Raw genomic sequence first — 23,937 nt, 5'->3', positions numbered from 1 at the left:
GTTGGGTTGAAAAAACCCTCTAAACCTATCCTAAACACATCCCTAACTACAAGGACCAAATAATTGTGAAAAAAAAAAAAAGAATCAAATTGAAACTAACCGTAAATATGGGTACTAATTTTATTTTATTTTTTTCAAAAGTTTTATACCTGGACTAGTTGACACTAGACATCTCTTGAATTTTCCAATAAAGTCATCTATTACATCTAGAATAATTTTACAACAAATCATTATTGAAATTATTTTTTTATTCAGTAACAACCACTAACAATAATAACTATTAACAACGTACTACTTAAAATTTATTAAAAAATTACTGTTAAATATTATTGACATAACATTTTTTAAAATAGGTCGGCAGTTTGAGCTTTTGAATTTATCATCTTTCTATATACTAATAAAAGATTTATCATTTTTCTCAAAAAAAAAATAATAAATAAATAAATTCTATTAATATATACTGAAATTTGGGTAAATATTAACTAAGTTCAAAATATTACAAAACTTATCAATTTAATCCTCTAAAAGGGAGAACTTGGCCACTAACACCGTTAGTTTGTCTCCTCTTTGTGACTCTTCTTTTCCCTCTTCGTTGCTCTCTTCTGTGTGACACTCTCTCTTCCCTCTCCATTGCTGTCTTCCCTCTGTGCTTCTATCCTCACTCGTCCATGCCATAACCCAGCCAACCACCACAGCAAACCCACCCCATATCGGAACCACCACCACCAAACAGTTAAAGAGTGAGTCAATTGAGAGTCAGAGTGGTTCGGTTTAGAGAGAGAGAGCAGAGACCTGAGAAAAGAGGTCACAGAAATTTGGAGAAAATGAGTAACAGGGCAAACTGTGTTAGGGACCAAATTGTCAATTTTGATATTTTTTGGATCTAGTTGGTATTAGCCGAAACCTCGGCTATAATAATGGAATTTTCCCAAAGATTTATCATCTTTTCACTTTTTGTGTCGGTCCTCTGAAGCATTTACAGCATTCACAATACAAAACACTTCCACTCGGTCACTCAACTCATTTTTCCAGTCAGATCTTTCGTTTGGTTGCTGAGAAAATGTATGTAGGAATTTTGTTTTTGGTTTTTCTTAATTCATTTCCTCTTTCTATTTGTTGGGTGTCAAAAATATGTAGTTTGAAACCAAATTCTTGCATGCAGATTTGAAATTGTCATCTGGGTCCAGATGGAATCATCAGCACAGCTCTTTAACCAGCTCAAGGTTTGAATTTGTTGAAAAAAGTTTTCTTCTTTCTTTAACTATTTGTGTCATTCATGGACTATTATGCATTTGGGATTTGGATGAATATATGATCTAATGTGTGTTTGTGAATGTGTTATTATCTCAACAGGCAGCAGACCCGTTTTTCTTGTTAGCTGGTCCCAATGTGATTGAATCCGAGGAGCATGTTTTTCGAATGGCTAAGCACATTAAGACTATTGCAGCAAAGTATGTTCTCTCTCTCTCTCTTAGGATCTATGTAATACTTTTGTAATTTTTGCATCAAACATGACCTGAGGCAGCCAATGCTGAATTGGGATTGGGTTTTTTCAATGGCTTTTATGGCATTAAATACAGTACTGGCAATAACCTCAAATGGGTTTGTGGCTGTACAATCAGATGATGAGTGTGATTTGGTTAAATGCTTATTCTTTGCTGAATTTAGCGGAATTCAAGGTTCCGCTAAATTTAATGGATGGTGTAGAGTAGATGAAAAGGGGAAATTGAATTGGGAAGGTGTGATTCTATTTCAAAGGGTTGGACTCAAGCAATGAAGCAGTGGTGGTGATTATAGGTGAGGGGTGAGATATTTTTATTGGTAAGTTACTCATGCACCCGATGGGCCTTGAACCTCAGACCTTACCATCCAACTTGTTCGTACAAGGAAAGGAGGTTCTGTTTGAGATAGAGCTCTCAGCTATACATTGGTTTTTATTTGGAAGTTCTTATTGAGGTTACAAAATTTTGCATTAAGAACAAAAAAGAAAGAAAGAAAGAAAGTTGGTTGTTTTGTTTATATGAAAATAATAAAGAGGTTGAAGAATATGGATTTATTTATATTCTTGTTCAAAATGTGGTTAAGAATTATATTTCTTCATTTGAATTGAAAAAAAAAGAGGTTGAAGAAGATGGGTTTTGCTTTATATCGGCTCCATCATTATGATTATTGTAGCTAGAGGACTGAATCATGGACCCCTGTATTTTGTTCATCCGAAGAAAAGGGAAATAGGATTTCAATTCTTCAGCTCTTGCATTTAGAAATGTTCTATTGTTGATTTTTCCCATGTTAGTGATTGTTGTTTCTAATCTTGTAGAGTTGGGTTGCCATTGGTTTTCAAGTCAAGCTTTGACAAAGCTAACAGAACATCTTCAAAATCATTTCGGGGTCCTGGAATGGTTGAAGGCTTAAAGGTGCTAGCCCATGTTAATTTGTCTAATCCATTGTCTAATTGAGATTTTGAATCTTGGTGATGCTAGATGTCTAAAGTTTTCGGTGTAAAGTTCAAACTTTATTTTTTGCTTTGTAAATGTTAAAATAAGTGTCTTTGAACAGACTAAAGTCTAAATCAAACCAGAGATAAACATTAATCAAGTACCATAATGTTTATATAGTTTGCAAAGGCTTGTTCTGTTGTTGGAAGATATTTTGCTTGACCTTAAGTAAATGTTCAAAATTTCTCATAGTATTGAATTAGGGTTGACAAAAAAAAAAAAAAAAAAGATGTCCAGAAAATAATTATATCTACATATAGCAATGAAAACTATAAGTGGCAGCCTATACCATGTCATCCATGGATGCCTTTTTTTTTTTTTTTGTGGGTCCATGTTACCCATGAATGTTGCAGTAACTTAAAACTTTAGATCACATTAGAGTCATCAAAGTCATAAAATTTTGCATGGGATTAAAATTATATCATTTTAGACATGCAGCGTTGCCAGCTATAGGTTTTGCAGTTTCACATTAATGTTCAAATAGTTCGGATATTATTGATATCCAATTAAGATACTGAACATATACTTTAAGGTCACAGTTGTTGTAACTTGATATATTCAAATATACATGGATATACATATAATTATATGTATGTATAAAATTCATAAAAAAGTTTGGAATAATCTAGATGTAATAGTATTATTTGGTAAGATTTCAATTTCAGCTCAGATGAGCATTTGTTGGCATCATGGTAAATTGTTTTTACATGTATCTGTATACCTTATGCGAAGTTGATTCCTGTTCATGTAATTCTTTAGGTTAGTTTGTGTAAACATCCTATGCGCATAAGCTTTCCCTTTTGTCAATAAAATTATATAAAAAGAAGTTATTTAGTGTTCTCTCTCATTAATAGACTATGTGCAATGTTTACTGATGCATATGCACAAAGCACAATTATTTGTCTAGACCAATAAAATTTCCAGTCATACTCCACATGTCCTTTTTGATTGCAGATACTTGAGAAGGTTAAATTGGCGTATGACATCCCTATAGTGACTGATGTGCACGAAACAATCCAGGTAATTTCTGTTTAATCTTTCAAAAGATAAGTAAATGTGCTTGTTTTTAAGTGTTTGTGTGTATATATATATATCAAGAAATACTCTTTGTTGTGGCATTTCTGTTCTTGGTTTACCTGTTCCTAGATGGATCTTGTCATGTGGCTGGTGGCCTGGTGCCCTGTTGCCTTTGCACACACTCTTATAACATGAGATATTAAATCACAATTTGTCCCGATTCATGTGCTTAATGTTCTTTTTTAATTTTCAGTACTTCTTGTTTTGTTATCTGTAATGTTTTTGATATATAAATGCTGCTACTAATATAAAAGGTAAGAAAGTCTGGAATTGGCGTTCAACATATGATGAATCATTTCCAACATTTGTTTTTCTCTTATTTTGCCAGTGTGAAGCAGTTGGAAGAGTGGCAGATATTATTCAGATTCCAGCATTTTTATGTCGTCAGGTTAAGTCAATATTTTTCTCATTTGGAACCATGATGAGGAATTTTGATGACTTAAGCTTGTATGATATGGCATGCCACTCATTTTAGTTCATTTGTGACCTCTTACAATGACAGACAGATCTTCTAGTTGCGGCAGCCAAGACGGGGAAAATTGTCAATATCAAGAAAGGCCAGTTCTGTGCTCCTTCTGTGAGTGATATTTTTCCAATAAGTCAGAATCTCTGTTGACATATTTTAGCTGAAGGCTAGATATGTATTGTTATGGGAATTCTGCTAAGTAATAAATGTTCACATTTGCAGGTCATGGTAAATTCTGCAGAGAAAATTAGATTGGCTGAAATCCAAATGTGATGGTTTGTGAGAGAGGCACTATGTTTGGCTATAGTAAGTTATAAAACACAATTTTTTGTCTTTCTCTTTGATAATCTCTGTTTGACTTTAACTTTACAAGCCCCCTTTCAGTTAGTATAAGATATAGCTGAGCCACAATGCCATCTACATATCCATTTTGGAATTTGGTAATGCCTTTGTGCTAGTCCCACTACCTATGATGCTCAATTCAAAAGCAAAATCTCATTTTGTACAAGTCCCCTTCCCCCTTTCTTGCCTTAAATTTTCATGAATTGACTCCAGTTTTGCATTATTTAGTCATTGATTTGAGTATATGGGGATAACAAACATGGTTGCATTGCTGATATTTTCTATTTCGATTGACACTGTATTTGGGCTTTGGCATTTAGATGATTTGATTGTTGATCCACGCAATTTCGAATGGATGAGAGAAGCCAATTCTCCTGTTGTAAGTCAACTGTTCATTTTACTTTAGGCTTCTCTTATTGTGATGTTATGTATTTAAGTAATCATCTATTCTTCTTTTTTTAAATAAAGGATAATATTTATTGTGACTTTCTTTTGGGAATAAGTTCATTAAAGCAGGAAATGTTATGGACCAAGAGCATCCCCCAAAGTTGCAATAATCTGTTGTGGCATTCTTAAGTAGTGCACAACCCTAAACAACAAAAGGCTTAAAACATAAAGGAAAAGAAAAAATTAGGTATTTCATGAAATGTGCTGGTCCATTCATGAATACAAAAATTGGTAAGCAATCCTTTTGGAACTCAATAAACAAAGAAAACCATGAAATCATACTGTGAAAAATACCACTGGGTGCTATCTTTGACTAGCATATGCTCTTAAAGATTGTAAAATGCCACATTCTATATTTCCAAAAGCACATGAGATAGGTCTCCAAAACTTGAATATATTCTTCTTTTAGGCTTCAAAAGCTTCGAGGAAAGGGCTCTTCTTTTTTCAACTTTTAAACACTTTTTCTCCAAATCTGATGTTTATCTCTGATTAGATTTTTAATGCAAGAACTAAGTAAGCGAGCTATTTTTATTTATATAATTGCTTGTTATTATTAATTAGATGAAGTGTTAAGTAGAAATTACAAGGTCTGACAGCATTAGATTCCGACCTCATTATCATGGTCTTTTGAGGTCTTCAAGGTTTGTATGGCCCATGATAACAAGCACAAAAGCACACGCAAGTAGACCAATTCATTACATTGTTCTTGGATATAATTTGGTATTTTTCAACAACCAAAGGTGTTTTAATCAACATGTGCACAAATTTATTCTTTTTGTGATATTTAAGTCATTCCTGGTAATCTTTTAACCCAAACACACTGAAAGCTACACCTTAATTCAACCCAGTATCTGTTTAATAACTCTTTTAAACGAAATCAATCAATTCTGAAGTCCAGTCCCTATGAAAAGGCAGAATAAATTATGTTGAACTTGTTCATCCTAGGTCTTCCTGTTCCTTCATCTGGCTTATGTTCTTCATGTAGCATTCAGACTAAATGAGCTGAATATGGAGGTAATTATGGCAAAACAGGTCAATCTGTGGATAATATAGAATGTGTGAGTGCACATGTTTTGTGACAAGAGAAACAAAATTTGGTTTGACACAAGGGTAGGCATTTAACAAGTTGACATTTAAGCAATGGTTTAAAGTGACCTCTAACTGCCACCTCTACATTTTTTAAAGAACTTTTTTTTTTTCTTCTTCATTTTTTCCCTCTGATTAAGCTTCAATCACATGCTTAGTAACTTCTTAATCCTTTTTAATCTCAATACTCAAGGTGATATAGGCTAATGCTGCCTTCATCTACATACTATTTTCTGATTCACATGTTTCACTGCAGGTAGCTGATGTCACACATGCGTTACAACAGCCTGCTGGGAGAAAGGTTCAATAGTCTTAAAATTTTGTTTCAAATCTGGAAAGTTTTCTACAGTTTTTGTTGGTGTAAAAAACAAATGAAATAGTTTTGGGAAAATAAAATTTTCATTATTTGGAGTGCTACTTCACGAGCACCAAAAGGATAACAATGAAAATTATCTGTAATACCAGCTACAAACAGTAATCCCCCATATATCCATAATTTGTTTTCTTCCAACTGTCAACATAACAAAATAAGAACCAGTTCATTATGCTTATCTTTATCTTGATCTTGTTTATTGCACTTCCACTCTTTGTTTCTAGGGTCTTTTCTTTGTCAAATTCATTCCTCTTCATATCATCCTGCCTTTGAAATGAAAACGATTATTTGTTAGCAGTATATATTAGGTGGTATTGGATAATGAGTATCCTGTTGTAAAGAATCTTGAGTTGGAGTGCTTGTCCTTAATGGTTTTTGTTGCCATGTTTCTATCCTGGTCTACTTTCATGAGATTTCCACTTGTTTTAATACTATCAAATTGTTGTAGCATGCAGATTTTAATTTATCATTCCTTTAACCTTAGTGAAGAGCTTAACTTCTGCCTTTTCATTCAGTTGGATGGTGGAGGTGTTGCTAGTGGGGGTCTTCGCGAATTAATCCCATGCATTGCAAGGACAGCAGTTGCTGTTGGAGTTGATGGAATTTTCATGGAGGTACAGTAATCTGCAGGATCCAAACATTTTTGTATAAGCCTTTTTTAGGAATAATATACTTATACCATGCTTGGGGTTACTGAAAATTAAGTAGATGAGGAGTATAAATATAAGTTACATAGGTACAATGGAACATAGGACCTGTCATCTGTAAAATTTTCGGTGGTTTTATTATTAGTTACAAGTGTACAAATGGGAATCTTATCCGTTTTAGCTTTTAATATTGTAATCCGATAATGTCGTGAGCTCCAAGGTCTGTATATATTTAAAACCTTTATGGTATTATCTTTCCTTAGATCGTATGTGTGTATGGTGTGTTTCTAAAAGCTTCTTTTGGGTGCATAGGTGCACGATGATCCTTTGAATGCACCTGTTGATGGTCCCACCCAATGGGTGAGTTTTTATATCTTGCTTTCCCAGATACATGGGCAATTTTCTCAGAGTTTGATTCCTATTAAGGCTACTTTGTAATAGAGAAATTTTAACATTTCTGCTCATTTATAACTATAGCCTCTGCGCAATTTGGAAGAACTGCTGGAGGAGCTTGTGGCAATTGCTGTAAGTTTGTTTCCCCTTTCTTGATATGAGAGGTCACATATCTGTTAATTCTTGTGTCATAGAAGTAAACATCTCTTGAGCAATACCATGGACATGGCAGACGTGTCTGATTCATGTGAAGTAGATCCCATTATCAAAATACTGGCATGTGGTTGTTGAACTACAAGTATTTATTGTCTTTTTTTTTTTTTTTTTTTTTTTTGTCATTTTAGCCTGATAGTGCAATAAATTGTACACTCAGCTCCTTTTTTCTTTCTTCCTTCTTATTTCTTTTCTTTATCTGCAGCCATTCCTCTCAACCTATTCCCTTTCTGATATTTACTTCAATATGAACTAATGTTGGCTGGTACAGGACAGTAAATTGAATGCAAAACAAAGCATGGCAGTCAAATGCGAGCCGTGCTCTCATTTGACTACCATTTGCTCTCATTTGCTCTCAAGATGAGGTGCCACTAAGGCATCTCTAAGGCTCTAAATTTTTTTTTTTTTTGATAAGTAATTGTAATTTATTAAAAATGAATAGTGTATACATGAAGTATACAAAGATTTGAAAAATAGAAAGAAAAGAAAGCTAAAAGATTTTTATTTTTTTTGATAAGTAATAAGGATGTATATTCAAGAACACTACCTTATGTAGAAAAAAAACATAAGGCAGAGAAAAATTACAGAGAAAGAAGAGAAGAAAGAAAAAAGAAAAAAAGAAAAGCTACTAATTACAAAGGCGAGAGCTAAGGAGCATAGGGAGAGAATCACTAGTGGTGAGTCCCCAAACCCTAGACCAGTCAAAAAGTGAGCCACTAAAAGAAGCCAATAGCTGGTTGTCAGAACTTTCCATGTCCTCAAACGTCCTCCAATTTCGTTCCCTCCATAGACAACACATTAAGCACAACGGAGCTAAATTCCAAATGCTAGATGAATGCTTTTCAGGCCAATTCTACCAACCAAAGAGAGTATCCGCAACCGATCTTGGCAAGACCCATAAAATCCCAAAAGATCTAAAAACCAAACTCCACAACCGGTAAGCTTTACCACAATGAAGTAGCAAATGATCTATCGTCTCCCTATTACAACGACACATAATGCACCAATCAACAAAATCCATCCCTCTACCCCTCAAATTGTCACCTGCAAGGATCTTATCCCATATAGCGGTCCATACAAAGAAAGAAACTCGCTGAGGAGCCTTAACTTTCCAAACACCTTTCCAAGGAAAGATAATGGGCAAGGGGTTTCTTAACTTATTATAAAACGATCGTATGTCAAAATCTCCATTCTTCGTCAACTTCCATTGCATACAATCTCCATTCTCAGTATGAGGTAAATTAGAATTCAAAGTATGGAGAAATTCATCCACACCACCCATTTTCCAATCATTTGGTCTCCGAATGAAACGAACATCCCAGCTTCTTCGTTCCTCTGTCCCCAACCATTCAAGAGAAGAAGTCACTGATGCCTCTTTGTTGGAAGTAATCCCATACACACCCGGAAAGGTTAATTGAAGTGGAGACTCCCCACACCATTGATCTGTCCAAAACTTCACACTATCCCCCACCCCTCCCTCAAACCGAATATTTTTGCTAAAAACCTACCAACCCATTCGGATACTTTTCCATAAACCACACCCATGTACCCCTCTATCTAGCTTGGAGGTCCATCCCCCCCATTCTTCCCCATATTTTAGAGCTACAACCCTTCTCCAAAGCCTTGTTTCCTCAACTCTGAACCGCCATAGCCATTTCTCTCATAAGGCTTTATTAAGAGTAGTTAATTTCCTTACTCCTAACCCACCATTTTCTAGAAGTGCACACACCTTGTCCCATCCCCCCAAATGTGTTTTGGAATCCCCCCACAAGAAATCCCTTTGCAACCTCTCAATTTTATCGGCCACATGTGTAGGGATAGTAAAAAGAGATAAAAAGTAAGTAGGAAGATTAGATAATGTACTCTTCAGCAACGTCAATCTTCCATCTTTTGACAAATATGTCTTCTTTCACCTAGCTAGCTTTCGCTCAATTTTCTCCAAGATAGGATTCCAAATAGTGGGGGACTTGCAGGACGCCCCCAATGGCATACCAAGATAAGTCATAGGCAAAGAACCAATCCGGCAACCCAAAATCTCTGCCAAGACATGGACATTAGGAATCTCCCCAATGAGAACCATCTTGCTCCTCAAAGTATTAACCTTTAAACCTGTCACTACCTGGAAACAAAGAAGAAGCATCCGAACATGTAGAATTTGCTCCTCATTTGCATCGCAAAATAGAATCGTATCATCCGCAAACAATAGATGTGAGACACATACCCCTCCACCCCATCTGCCATCAGCCTTAAAACCTCGAAGTAAACCAGCCCCTTCAACTCTTTTCATCACCTTACTAAAGACCTCCATCATAACCAGGAACAACATAGGAGATAGCGGGTTCCCTTGTCTCAACCCCCTCAAACTCCCAAAAAAGTCAGCTGGAGACCCATTCAACAAGACAGAGAATTGGATTGTAGATATACATGTACGGATCCACCTTACTGTGTTGATAAAACTCTTCAAATACAACTAACCCTTCTCTTTCCACAACTCCCTAACAATGGTGATAGAAGGCCATTGTGAAACCATCTGGACCTGGAGCTTCATCCCCTTCCAACTTTTTGACAACTCGAAGAATCTCCTCCTTTTCAAACCTCCATTCAAGCCAATCCCTCTTTATACCCTCTATCTGATCAAACTTCAAACCTTCCACAAAAGGCCTCCACTCCTCTGTCTCATTGTACAAGTTTTTATAAAACTGTACAACTTGGTCAGCCATCTCTGATTCCTCCTCATACATAACCCCATCCACCTCCAGCATACTAATATAATTATACTTTCTCCGAGAATTAGCCACCTTGTGGAAGAATTTGGTATTGTTGTCTCTTTCCTTAATGTATAGCATCCTCGATTTCTGTCTCCACGAGATTTCTTCCAAAGAGAGAAGGTTTTGTATATGAGATCTCACCACAACCCTCTCACCCATCTGCACTTCAGAAAGGCCATACTCCCCTTCCTTAACATCCAATAATTTCAAAGCCTCCAACAATTCTTTCTTTTGACGACCTACATTTCCAAACTCACTACGGTTCCACTGAATAATATCTTCTTTCAAAGCCTTTAGCTTCTTGGCAAGCATAAAACTAGGGGTACCTGAGAAGGAATATCGATTCCACCAAGAATGAACCCTATCTGTGAATCCACCCGTCTTTAACCACATGTTCTCAAACCTAAAAGGACTTTTCCCCCTCAATATCCTTCCTGCCTCTACTAATATGGAGAAGTGGTCTCAAATAGGACGAGGTAAAACCCGCTAGATCACATCCGGATAGTGATCCTCCCAATCATGAGAAACCAAAGCCCTATCTATCCTAGACATCGAAAGCTGATCCAAACCACTAGCAATACAAGTGCAAAGAGTCTAAAAACTTCATCAGAGAAAAGATTGAGATGGTTGAAGAGTGTGTCGCCCATTCAAAGAGAGTTTTCAAGAAACGAAACTTGAGATTCGGTATAGACATGTCCTTCCCCTCAAATATCCGTTGATTTCTTTCTCTCCAAATGCACCAAAGAATACAAGCTGGCCCTGCTCCCCGGACAGTTCCATACCTGCAAAAAGGCTCTAAACTAAGTTGTCTCTAAGGCTCAAAGGCGAGGGTGCTTGCCTTTAGAGCCTAGGCGAGCAAGGCTACTGCCTTAAGCCATGAGAAAGGCACTAAGGCGAGAACCTGAAATGTTTTATAAAAAAATTTATTATTATTATATATAGAAGCTTGTTGTAAAACCTATAATTAGATTATTTATTTAATCTTGTTCCAAGACCGATTGTAGGATTAATTAATTTGCAGAAACTTGTTGTAAAACCTATTGCTAGATTAATTAATACATGGAAGCTTGTTGTAAAACCTGTAATTAGATTATTTATTTAATCTTGTTTCAAAACCTCTTGTAGGATTAATTAATTTGCAGAAACTTGTTGTAAAACCTATTATTAGATTAATTAATACATAGAAGCTTGTTGTAAAAACCTATTGTTAGAATAACTAATAGAGCCTAAACCATGTTAAGCCTGTTTTGAAATCAAAGAAATTCCTTTTGTCTTTTGTCTATTTCAAAAATACTTTGATTATAATATTTCAATACATGAGGTTCATATGTTTTAAGTTCTATATGTATAATAACTATATTTAGAGTTAGGTGCCTCACTTTAATCAGGCACTTTAATCAGGCTAGCGCCTTTTTGTCGCCTCACACCTCACTCGATATCAGCATCAGGCCTTGGCTCCTTAAGGTCGCCTTTTGCCTTTGACTACCTTGAGACAAAGTTAGCCTTGGAAAGGAAAGGGGGAAATGTATATAGCTTTCAACTGAAAATTTCAATTATTGTTGTGTTGTGTTGGTTGATACCTAAGGTTCTCAATTTGTACAAGTTGTGATTGAATCTTCCATGGTTCTTTATTAATCCATATATGCTTTCTTCTCTCTGCTGGACTCTTCACTTGAGCATCAGATAGTTGGTGGCCCAGCAATCACTTCCAGAAGAGTCAAATTAATCTTATTTGTTATTTTAAAATTTTCTTTTATAACTTCCATACATGGTCCAGCTTATAAATTAATGGCCTCATTATTTTGTTTTGTTGGTCTTCAATTGTCTCAACATTGTTGCTACATAAGCATAGTCTCCATTTATGTTTGTTATTTGTGTGTGTGTGAGTTGGTGGCTGTCTGCGTTTTGTTTTGTGACTTGAATGTTTCCAGTGATCTTCAAAATGGAGGTAAACTTTTGTTTGATTTTCTGTCTTCAACATGAAAATTTTTATAGAAAATTTAAATGCTTTTCATTGTATTGCACCAAGGAAGTGTACAAGCTCAAATATTGAAAAGGATCGAACCGATGTCTCTTGTAACATTGATGATTTATACAATCTTATTGAATTCTTCACATCCCAAATGAAATTAACAAGAATTTGGTTGACTTATTGTGTATTAAAATTATTTACTAGATTGAAAGGCCAAAACTCTATATTGACTTGGATGTTCTATGTTGATATCTCATAGAGAGTAAGCAAGGGGAAGCAACATTTGAACATTGATCTCACACCATTCCGTGATTAGGAAGATTGGCTTCTCTCAAGGGTAAGCAAGCAGGTCTTTTTCATTTTTTTTCTTTTTTCATTTTTCTTCTTTTTTTTTAAGGTTTCTTGGTTTCTGTAATTGACTGAAAATGTCTTTGTTTGGGATAATGTCTTTACCTTTAAGATACTACAAAACAGAAGTGTTTATACTTTACAGACCTTCATAAAAACTATTCTGTTGTAATTTGAATTTGATTTAGTCATTCCAATTTGTCAGATCTCTCTTCAAGATTTGGAATTTAGATCCAGAACAAGCATGAACTAGAAAATATGGAGTATGGAGTTTCTTGGCCGCTTCTTGTGAGAAATCATCTCTATATATGTGGCCGACCCTAACTAGTATGTTGAGAATCCATAACTGACCCCAAAATTTTGGGACTAAAGCTTGGTTGTTGTTGCTTTTGGTTTTGGTTTTTACTACCAAAGTCAATATGAGAAGTAATTAAATTATGCTTGTCGTCCCTTCTGAGAAAAATCTTCTTGATATGAAATACAAAATTTGATTATACTAGAAAAAACTTGATTTTAGATTGTATTAGTGGTGTAATTGGTTTATCTTCAATTGTGCTAGAAAAAACATGATTTTGATTATGCTCACAATTATCTACAATATGTACTTTAAATTATAGGCATCATTGATGCCTTGTTATAAACTTTAGACATTGATTGTCTCTTATAATATTTAAATGCCAATTTTTCTTACGGTAGATTGCAATTTTCATTTATAAGTTTCATGCTATACAGTTGATTGCTATATACAAAGCATTTGAATTTTAAATTCCTCTAGGTTGTGAATGCTATTTTTAAAACATTGAGTTTAAAATTGCTCTAGATGTATTAGATAAGATTAACAATAGGAGTGACTAGACAAAATGTTGTGAATACTTCAACAACAACAACAAATTGAACTTTCTCAAAAATAGTTACCAAACAAAATTTCTGTTTTTATTCTTGGAATTTTTCTTTTCTTTTCAACTAATCAAACGCATTTCCCACTTTTAAAACACAAGAAAATTGGTTTTTTTTTTTTTTCCTTAAAAAAAAAAATTCAAAACAGAATTTGGGGTTGTTTAATTGCTTATATCTACCCAAAATTATTGGGTACTTACAAACACTTTGCACTTATAAAAACCTATAATAATCACATAAATTGAACAACCCTAACAATTTGCAAATCATAATCCATCTAGATGTTAAGTTTAGCAATCACATGCTTTGCATGTGACTATTAGAAAGTTAAATGACAAAACTATGTCACATACAAGTTTACTAAACTATCATTTAAATATATATATATATATATATATATATATCAATAGTTAAAAAATGAGGGATTTAATTAATTAATTAATTAATTTTTTTGTGCTGAGAGAGGGATTTAAATTTTAAACCTTGGACATGTCAAAAAAATATGAAGGTCCTATTACAAGAGTCTTAGCTTCGTTCTCCTAATCTAATACAAGCGTTTCAATGCAAACTTGCAATCTCTAACCCCAATAAGATATCTATCCATGCCCACCATCAAGCTTAGGCCAGAGTCCAACATAAATTTGCCTTGGCAAAAGCGCTTCAAGGCGCAATCACGACAAGGTACAATGGTGAGGGTAAATTGTTTCTTTCATGGTGATACACTGATACAAAACGAGGCATAGACCTCTTTCCCTGTACCTACAGAGTTTCAATTACAAATTCTAATGGTGGGAACATTCAACAAATTCGAAGAAATGTGTAGAGGAAAACTGACTTGGTCTCTTTTATTAGTCATGATCTGATCAATCATGTATTATTATATATTATATGGATTGGCAAAATTGCGATTCTAGATCATATGCATAAATAAGTAATAGATAAAGCAAACTTGTTTGCATTTGGAAAGGATTCAAGTATTCTGGTGAAATTTCTAGACAACGAGATTAATCCTTACGGGTAAAACATTATCTAGGAATTAGGGCGCACATGGATCGGGTTGAAAAGTTTTTTTTTTTTTTTTTTTTTCAACCCAACCTAAACTTGTCAAAGTGGAAATTCTGAACTCAACTCTACCCATCATTTGTAGAAACCAACTCCACCCAACCCACGTGCTTCAATGGGTCGTTCTTACAATTTTTTTATTTTTTTATTTTTTATTATTTTTTTTTAAGATGGTGCTTACATGTTTAATGCTAAATAGTGGCAGCTTTAGGAATTTTTTTTAAAATAATCATTAAAAAATTTAATAAAAATAAAATTTGAATATACTAACATCACAAAAAAAAAAAAAAAAAAAGCACAAATATATAAATTTTTAAAATTACCTTCACAAGTTTTCATATTTTGAAATCATTATGTGATATGATAGTTCACTACAAATGTTATCAGGTACATCTTTTTCAATATACACAATTAAGTGATCATTAAACTACTGATCTCATTTTCAATTACCAACATATTGCCTAAATAAATAACAATATATACAAAATGCATTACCTTTTTAAAAAATGTATCATATAAATCCAACAAATTCGGCTAAAGACTAAAGCAAGTACTAACTGACTAACTATTTGAAAAGTGTGCATTTTTTTAATAAAAAAATAAAAAACGATTTTAAAATATGCTCTTTGAAAACACAATTTAAAAAATCAAATTAAATGTTTGATTTGGACTTTTAGGCTAATTTGTTTGTTTGGGCAATTTTCAAAAGTGCTACATTCATAACATTTTTGCAACATTTACATAACAAAGCATAAGTGATAAGTTTTTACTAGTTCTAATTTGAACATACCATTGAAATTATTTTTTTATTCACTAGTAACAACCTGCTATTTAGGATTTATTGCGAAAATATTATGAACATTGCATTTCTCACTATTTTTTGGTTCAACATTCAACAGACCAAAATTTTGGAGAAGTTGAATTTAATTTTTAATAGGCTCAAATTGTTATTTAGGTGTTCAAGTTTTTTTTAGGGTGGTCAAGTTTTTTTTCCTAGGGTGGTCAATGACCCGTATTAATTTAAAATTCAGTTTTTTAAAGGTATATTAAAAGAATAGAAAATTCAAGTCAGGGTGATCATGTGACCACCCTTAACTACATGACCATCCTAAACTACACTTGGTGCTGCCCCTGCTTGTAAAAAAATGGACTCTCATTAATTGTATTGAAAATTTTCAAATTTATTAGAACTAATTTTTAAAATACAAAATAAATCAAACTCAAAAAATTAAAATAAAGGCAATAAAATAAACTCTCTCTCTCTCTCTCTCTCATATATATAGGGGTCAAGTTGGATTAGATGGGTTAAAAACCTATAAACTTGAAACCAATTCAATATGTCACTCAAAATAAAATTCCAACCCAACCCACAAAAACCATTCCAAGGTGTCAAGTTGGATTGGATTGGGTCAGTTTTGTTAGGTTGGTGGTTTGGAAACTGCAGTAATTAAAACCTTATCGACAGTTATGTTGGAACCAATATCTTGTTGCAATGATGTGGCTGATAAAACATTGCTCCCCATGAAAATTGCAAGTTGTGTAGGTACAGTGAGAGCAATAGAATTGCTATTTGTCATGAGAACAACGAAAGCCATACTTGGCCAGCTACATTTTCTTGAACATATAACAAGTCCATGTGGATACATCTCATTATTTCAGATTTTGCATTACTGTTCAATGTGGGATCTATGAGATTTGAAATTGTTCCCTCACGCCAATTTTTCCATGCTTGTAGAAATATATCAATGTGAACATGTCATGTTAAAGAAGAAAAATTACATTCTCATAATTATTTATTTTCTTCTTTTCTTTAAAAAAAATGAAGAAAAAAAAAAGAAAAAAAAGAAAGAAAGAAGGAAATATACCCTTTTATATTCTTACTCACATAGTTTAGAATGTACTCCATATTCCTTCCATTACAAAAGCAAGTATTTTTTTTTTACTGCTCACAATCTTCAAAATTAACATACCAAAACTAAAGACATCTTATTTCATTGAAAATTGTCCAAACATTCCATACTATGAAGCCACATATCCACTACATCTCATCAATAATAAATCAAGTCTTAATTTTAATGGTAATCTTAATTTCAAAAATTTTTAATTTCCCAATTTTTTATGACATTTTTGGTGTTATTTAACTTTAAAAGACATGCACAATTCTACACATTAGTTCTAGCATGTTGCTACTTACTAAGACCCTACAATTCTGTTTGTGTTGCCTTTAGTTTCATCTAATACCACCATTCTTGCAAAGAGGGATGTGCATGGGTTAGGTTGGGTCAAATTAAGGGTGTTTTTCAATCCAACCCACTATGGTCGGGCCCCACCCAACCTATCCCAAGGGTCCAACCTAACTCAACCCAAGTAAATCGGGTTGGCCCATTGGTTGGACATTTATAAAAAAATAAAAAAAAGATATAAGCATAAAAACAATAAATTTATAAGATTACTAACACAAATAGCAACAGATTTACTAATCAAACCTGAGCATAGTACCAAACTAGTAAAAACTATTTGCTTAGTGCATCAAACCAACACAAATAAAAAGTTGATTTATAATCTTATAAATATGTTGGTAGTTCATCAAACCAAAAGATTAAATAATAAAATCACATAATATATATTTTAAATATATATCAAATCTATGTGAGTCGGGTTCGGTTAGGCGGATTTGTAAATCTGTTGACCCGCACCCAACCTAACCTACTGTAAAATAAAATTTGGCAATCGAACCTAACCCACCAACCCCTAAAAGCCGACCCAACCTGGTAGGTTGGGCTAGAGTGGGTCAATTTTGGTAGATTGGTGGAATGGCTGCACACCCTTACTTATCATTCCAAAATTTGCAATTTAGGATTCATTTCTACATCTAATAGAATGTTGGCAGGTTTAAGGTCAAGATGAATTCTCTAGACGTCTGGAATCCTCATAAAGGTATAGAAAACAATTATTTGGTGATTTATTGGTGTGTATATATGAGTTTTTTTTTTTTTTTTGGTTTGAGAATCAACCGAGAAGATATGTTGCCTAAACAAAGTAATTTTGGATGAGCTCTGTAGTAAAATGCATTTTTGCTAACGTGTTGCTAGTTCAATGTGAGTGATTTATTAGATTTTTAAAGTAAATCGATTTGAAGGAAAATTTTGTTATATATATCTATATATATATATTGATAACAATCATACATAGATTTTCTTTTTTGCCTAATTTTTATTTTTTTTAAAATTTTTTTTCTACAAACCCTAATTTCATGAATCTTTTTTTCATTTTAGTGAATTATGAACTTTTTAAGTAATTTAGGTTTTAGCGAATTTTATTTATTTATTTATTTATTTTTTTTTTTTGGTGCAAATTTTGCTCGAAAATTTTTGATCAGGTGCAGAGAATTTGAAGGAATCAAAGGAGAATCGTAATGGTGACTGCAAAGGTATGACACACTAACCTTATAATCAGATTCTTGTTTCGTTCATTCATGTTTTTTACAAGACTTGTTTTCTTGACAATGTTAGGGAAAATTTGCTGCCGGTTTGAACTGTGTTGGCGATGATAGTGGCGCTTCCAAAAGCGGTCCATTTTTCATTATATTCTCTCTTGTGTGTGTGTGTGTGTCGCGTGTCAACTTAGCAATTTGTTAAGTTGCTTTAAATTTTAATTTTAAGTCTTTTTTTAATGTAGAGGGTGTTAGAAATCTTAAGATTAGTGGGAGTAAATGTATTGTTTTTACACCTAAATATGAATGACATACTACTTGGAAGTAGTGATTTGGTTTTGTCATGTAAGATATCTTATATGTTATGAAGCTATAAGGCAGGCATTATAGATAGGTCTTAAGGTTGTCAATTTTATGATGAGACCTTTAAAGATTTTAAAGATAACTCGGCTATAATTTTCTTCTCTAAGAACAATGATTGTGAAAGCCGAAATAAATATATCGACATAAAATAACTTAGTCTAAGAGAGAATTTTAAGAAATTGAAAGTGTCCATTGTGTTAAAATTATTAAGCTAATATATGTGAATTTCATAACTAAAGGTTTGTCGACAAAGCAGTATAAAAGTCTTTTGGACATATGGAACTTGTTAACTCATTTGGTTTTTAGTTTCTCTCTAATTATTCTATGTTTTGGACACATATTTGGTTATTTTGGGAGAAGAAAATATATGATTTTTATTTGTGCACATAAAGTATATGTATTAAGTTAGATATATTTGTAGAGATATATAAGGATGATATATTTGTGGGGATGTATAAAAGAGTACCTAAATGGCTAATAGGTAGTCTATTCATAAAGAATTAATGGCTCATAAAGTACTCATGTAAGAATTATCATGCATTATAATACATAAAAGGAAGTACACATAATAATTGAGGGCATTACTGCAATGATTCATGTATTGGATTCTTTATTTGAGTGGAAGCATTTCACAACTAGTGACATGGATAATATCGTGACTATAGCATAGTGATAATCACTTATGGAGTTATTTAAATTTCATGTGGGCCAAGTGGTAGAATGTAGGATTATATCTCCTTAAAGAGAATTTTATGTGGCCCACATTTGAGTGAAGATAAAACTCATGTCTTAAGGATTTTATTTGTGAAAGACGTTATGGTGAATAACAAATTCTAAGTAACTCTTAATTGGTATAACCCTTTGGTTAATAAACACCTTGAAGTTATAAGTTTTAAACTCCTTGATGGAAGGGGGTTATGGAACATATCTTAATTTAAAAGGGTCCCTAGTTGAGCCTATATATATAGCCTGTCTCCATCAAAAGGAAATATATAAGGTAAAGGCCATAGACTAGAAGACACCTTTTATATACACTATCATCATATAGTGAGTTTTCTTTTCTCTAAACACTTAAATAACTATAGCTGGAGGTATTTTTATGTTTATTTATTTTTCGCTACAACTCTAGATTTATCTTACATGAGTATACATGGATAGTTTTTGGAATAGTCATGTAAGAATATTCACATTAGCATAGCCAATCTTTAGGCCAATTATTAACTTAAGAAGCTACTTTTTATATCTTACCTACTCAATTTCAAATAAAATCAACTTCTAACCTTTATTTCTTTCTCCATTTTCTTAAAATATTTTGTTCTGTCTTTTCTAAAATCTCTCTCTCTCTCTCTCTCTCTCTCTCTTGTTGCATTGCCCTTCATCGCAACCCACTCCCTTCACCGCTTTTCACAAAACCCAACTCCCTTTACTGCCATGTTTACCATAACCCACACTACTAAGCATAACCAATTGCACATTTGCCGACACCATCACCCACACAACCCCCCATACCACAAAACACAGAGGAGGGTTTGCTATTAATCTTAACAGTGTTATAGACTCTAGAAAAGCAAAGAGTATGTTGAAGAGGTCTGAATGTGGGTGTAAATATGAATATTTAATTGAGGAATTGGCTCCAAATATCCTTTTAACAATGACACTTCTTACAATGAAAAAGGAAAATACCAAACTTTAAAACCCAAACATTTAGTGGGTTCCAGTTAGCTTAACTGGTAAAGTTTTTGATGGTTGTATAAGAGATCTGGGGTTCAATCCCCGCTTACACCAAAAACTGATTGGTGTTTTGGTCTGATGATAAAGAGCTATCATCAGGAGCGAATGCCATAAATTGAAATTTTCTAAAAAAAAAAACCCAAACATTACCCCTTTAATTTCAGCACATCTCACATGCCACACAACTTGGTCCTCAAAAAAAAAAAAAAAAAAAAGACAATAAAAATAATAACAATAATATATTATTAATATTATTATTTACTATGTATTTATTTTAATAAGAAGGTGAAACCAAAAGTATAAAATAAATTTCCTTAAATATATATATATATATTGTAATTTTTGGTAATTTATATATCAAAACACCACTTTTGCAAGTGCTAGTTATAACCTTAGTTTTTAAAAAAAAACACGTTTTGATAACTTTTGCCAAATTTTTTTTTTTTTTAAGTCCAATTTTATATTGCACTTTTTAAAACCATCATTTTTTTTTTCAAAAATCATAGTTTCAAAGAGCTGAATCAAAAAAAAAATTTCTCATCCTAAATGATTTAATGAGTCATATAATCTAATATATGTGGATAGCTTTTTTTTTTTTTTTTTTTTTTTTTTTATTATTGGTGGTTAGACATGCACACAANATAATTTTATTTTTATATAAGTATACATGGATAGTTTTAGGAATAGTCATGTAAGGATATTCACATTAGCATAGCCAATCTTTGTGCCAATTATTAACTTAAGAAGCTACTTTTATATTTTACCTACTTTCAAATAAAATCCACTTCTAACCATTATTTCTTTCTCCATTTTCTTAAAATATTATGTTCTGTCTTCCCCAAAATCTCTCTCTCTCATTGCACTACCCTTCATCACAACCTACACTACCAAGCATAACCAACTGCGCATTTGCCCACACCATCACTGATCACCCACACAACCCCCCAATACCACAAAACGTAGAGGATGGTTTGCTATTGATATTAATAGTGTTGTAGACTCCAGTAAAGTAAAGAATATGTTGAAGAGATTTGGATGTGGGTGTAAATATGAAACTAAGAATTGAAATCACCAACCTATCAACAATATTAAAAGATATTTGAATTGAATTTTGTTATTGTTCTTAAAAAAACAAATTTTTGGTGATTTATTGGTGTATATTTGAGTGTTTTTTTTTTTTGAGAATCAACCGAGAAGATATGTTGCCTAAATAAAGTAATTTTGGACGAGCTCTGTAGTAAAATGCATTTTTGCTAATGTGTTGCTAGCTCAATGTGAATGATTTATTATATTTTTAAACTAAATCGATTTGGAGGAAAATTTTGTTATATATATATATATTGATAAGGGTATTTTTGGCTCACGAGAAGTTTTTTAACTCTGTGATCCGTTGGGATTAAACACCTCGCCTCCTCAAAACTTGACAATGTAAGCACCACCCTTCACGACCATACTCTCCTAGAATACCCGTTGGTCTCTAGCGATCCGTCGAGTATCACACGTTTGCTCCTAACGGATGGTTTGTATATGTACCAATGGATGGTTGGACCTTATCCTCCATCTCCATACTAACGACTGAGCAAGCTGGGTCCCACCAACCTTCGCATGCACTTCACTCATATATCCCTTTATGGAAATAACTTGCATACCACACCTAAACATACCTACTACACGTTCATATCTTCCCAGTATGGGAAGAGGAGCCCTGAGATCTCAAAGCCATAACTTCGGATCTTCTCTACATGGAAAACCCCTACCTTCAAGGGATCTTGATTAACTCTACACCACTATGTAAACACCAAGCTCCCTCTTCCTTAAGGTACATGAAAATCCTTAGCTCTCACACTATTGAGTTCTTACAGATTCTTCTATCACTGACTTATCCTTCGAAGGATCTTTGGCCGGCATCCTACCGGTACTCTCTTTAGGTTCTTTATTTCTTTTTGTTCTTTTTTGCTTCATCATTGCATTAGCGATTGAATCCCGTTTCCACAAGTGTTGGAATGTCCTCCATATCCGTGTAATATCATGATGGTACAGTTAGGGTGCTTTGGGGAAAAGGCGAAAGCTTTTAGTTTTTTGCCNTAAGGGATCTTGGTTACTCTACACCACTATGTAAACACCAAGCTCCCTCTTCCTTAAGGTACATGAAAATCCTTAGCTCTCACACTATTGAGTTCTTACAGATTCTTCTATCACTGACTTATCCTTCGAAGGATCTTTGGCCGGCATCCTACCGGTACTCTCTTTAGGTTCTTTATTTCTTTTTGTTCTTTTGTTCTCATTCATTAGCATTGAATCCCGTTTCCACAAGTGTTGGAATGTCCTCCATATCCGTGTAATATCATGATGGTACAGTTAGGGTGCTTTTGGGTAAAGGCGAAAGCTTTTAGTTTTTTGCCTTAGGGTTTTTTTTTTTTTTTTATAATTTTTTTTATAATGAAATAAGCGATTTTTTATCTTTTTGTTACATATTTAACAAAAAAATTATTAAAAGTTACATTTTTTGACAAATACTATATAAATAAGCTATTGGAAAAAAGTCTTCCAAATAGACACTTATTGGTATTGAATATTTACACACTAAAAAGCCATTGAAACAATATTCACAACTTGAGTAACACTAATGAAAAAAACAATCTAATAATAAAATACAAGTAGAAGACATGAAAAACAATCTAATACAAAAATACAAATTATAAATATCAAATGGCCTATTAGCTCAGTTGGTTAAAGCGTTGTGCTAATAAATACAAAGGTTGCAGGTCGTATACCTGCATGGGCCAATAGTACTTTTTTTTCTCTTAAAAAAAATATTAATGTAAAATCATATTTTTTTTTAAAAAATTTACTATTAAGAGTAGGGGTATTAATTCACCAATAATATTTTTTTAAATATTAATGTAAAATCACTTTTGTTTTATAATTCGCCAACAAGTGTAAGAGTATTAATGTAAAATCACCTTTTTTTTTTCAAAGGCAAAGTGTTTTTAAAATATATATTAATGTAAAATCACTTTTTTTTTTTTTTTTTCAATAGGCGAAGTGAGCAGAAGGCAAGCGGAAGGCAAAGTATTTAAAAAAAAAAATATTAATGTAAAATTACTTTTTCAAAAGGCAAAGTGAGTTGTGGCCTTTCAAGTGGCCGAAGAAAATATCAGAACGAAGAGATCTGAGTGTTTTTCCTTAAGTTTTTAGGTACAATTGAGAAAACCTTAATTTTTGGTATTTTCTCACTCAACACTTTAAAAAAAAATTATTTCCATGTGTTTCCAATGTGAATGAAAGGACCAAAAGATCTAGGGTTAGGAATAAGAATCATGTATAGATTTTTTGCCTAATTTTTATTGTTAATTTTGTTGGTACAACCCTAATTACATGAATCTTTTCTTTTGTTGTTGTTGTTGTTGTTTTTTTTTTTTTTTTTTTGCCATTTTCATTTTAACTTTGTGCATTCAAGAATGAAGAATTATGATTTAGGACTAAGTTTTTGGTTGTTGTTGTATTTGAGTGTCATTTTTTTTTTTTTTGAGAGAGAGATTAGGAAAGAGAAGCAACAAAGAAGATATGTTACCTAAACTACAATGCTCGATAATTTTGGATGAGTACTATAGCCAAAATCCATTTTTGTTAGTGAATTACAAGTTCAATGTGAGTGATTTATTGGTTTTTTTTTTTTTCGGAAGTAAATCAATTTGGAGGAAAAATTTGTTTTATAATTTAATTTTGAAACGGAAAATTTAGTATATTAAAAGATTTAGAGACACTAAAATCCAAAACAGAATATATAAGTATATTAATACGCAAAACGAATTTCAACAATT

General features: G+C 33.0%; 1 protein-coding gene across 1 annotated transcript; it reads left to right on the top strand.

Annotated features, from left to right (window-relative positions):
* Positions 1-547: 547 nt before the first annotated feature.
* On the top strand, positions 548-13,317 carry LOC112008723 (2-dehydro-3-deoxyphosphooctonate aldolase). The gene is given in 16 exon segments (XM_024041055.2): positions 548-1,062; positions 1,163-1,223; positions 1,354-1,451; positions 2,318-2,414; positions 3,450-3,515; positions 3,901-3,960; positions 4,075-4,149; positions 4,261-4,294; positions 4,297-4,344; positions 4,701-4,759; positions 6,170-6,214; positions 6,802-6,900; positions 7,246-7,293; positions 7,411-7,458; positions 12,539-12,616; positions 12,833-13,317. Coding segments are annotated over 14 exon segments (870 nt in total). The 5' UTR covers positions 548-1,062; positions 1,163-1,187; the 3' UTR covers positions 12,596-12,616; positions 12,833-13,317.
* The last annotated feature ends 10,620 nt before the right edge of the window (positions 13,318-23,937 follow it).

This window comes from Quercus suber, unplaced genomic scaffold (assembly GCF_002906115.3).
Source record: "Quercus suber isolate HL8 unplaced genomic scaffold, Cork oak 2.0 scaffold_96, whole genome shotgun sequence".
Classification (NCBI taxonomy): Eukaryota; Viridiplantae; Streptophyta; class Magnoliopsida; order Fagales; family Fagaceae; genus Quercus; species Quercus suber.
Note: the sequence above shows the minus strand (reverse complement) of the source record. Positions and strands in the feature narration are given on the sequence as shown.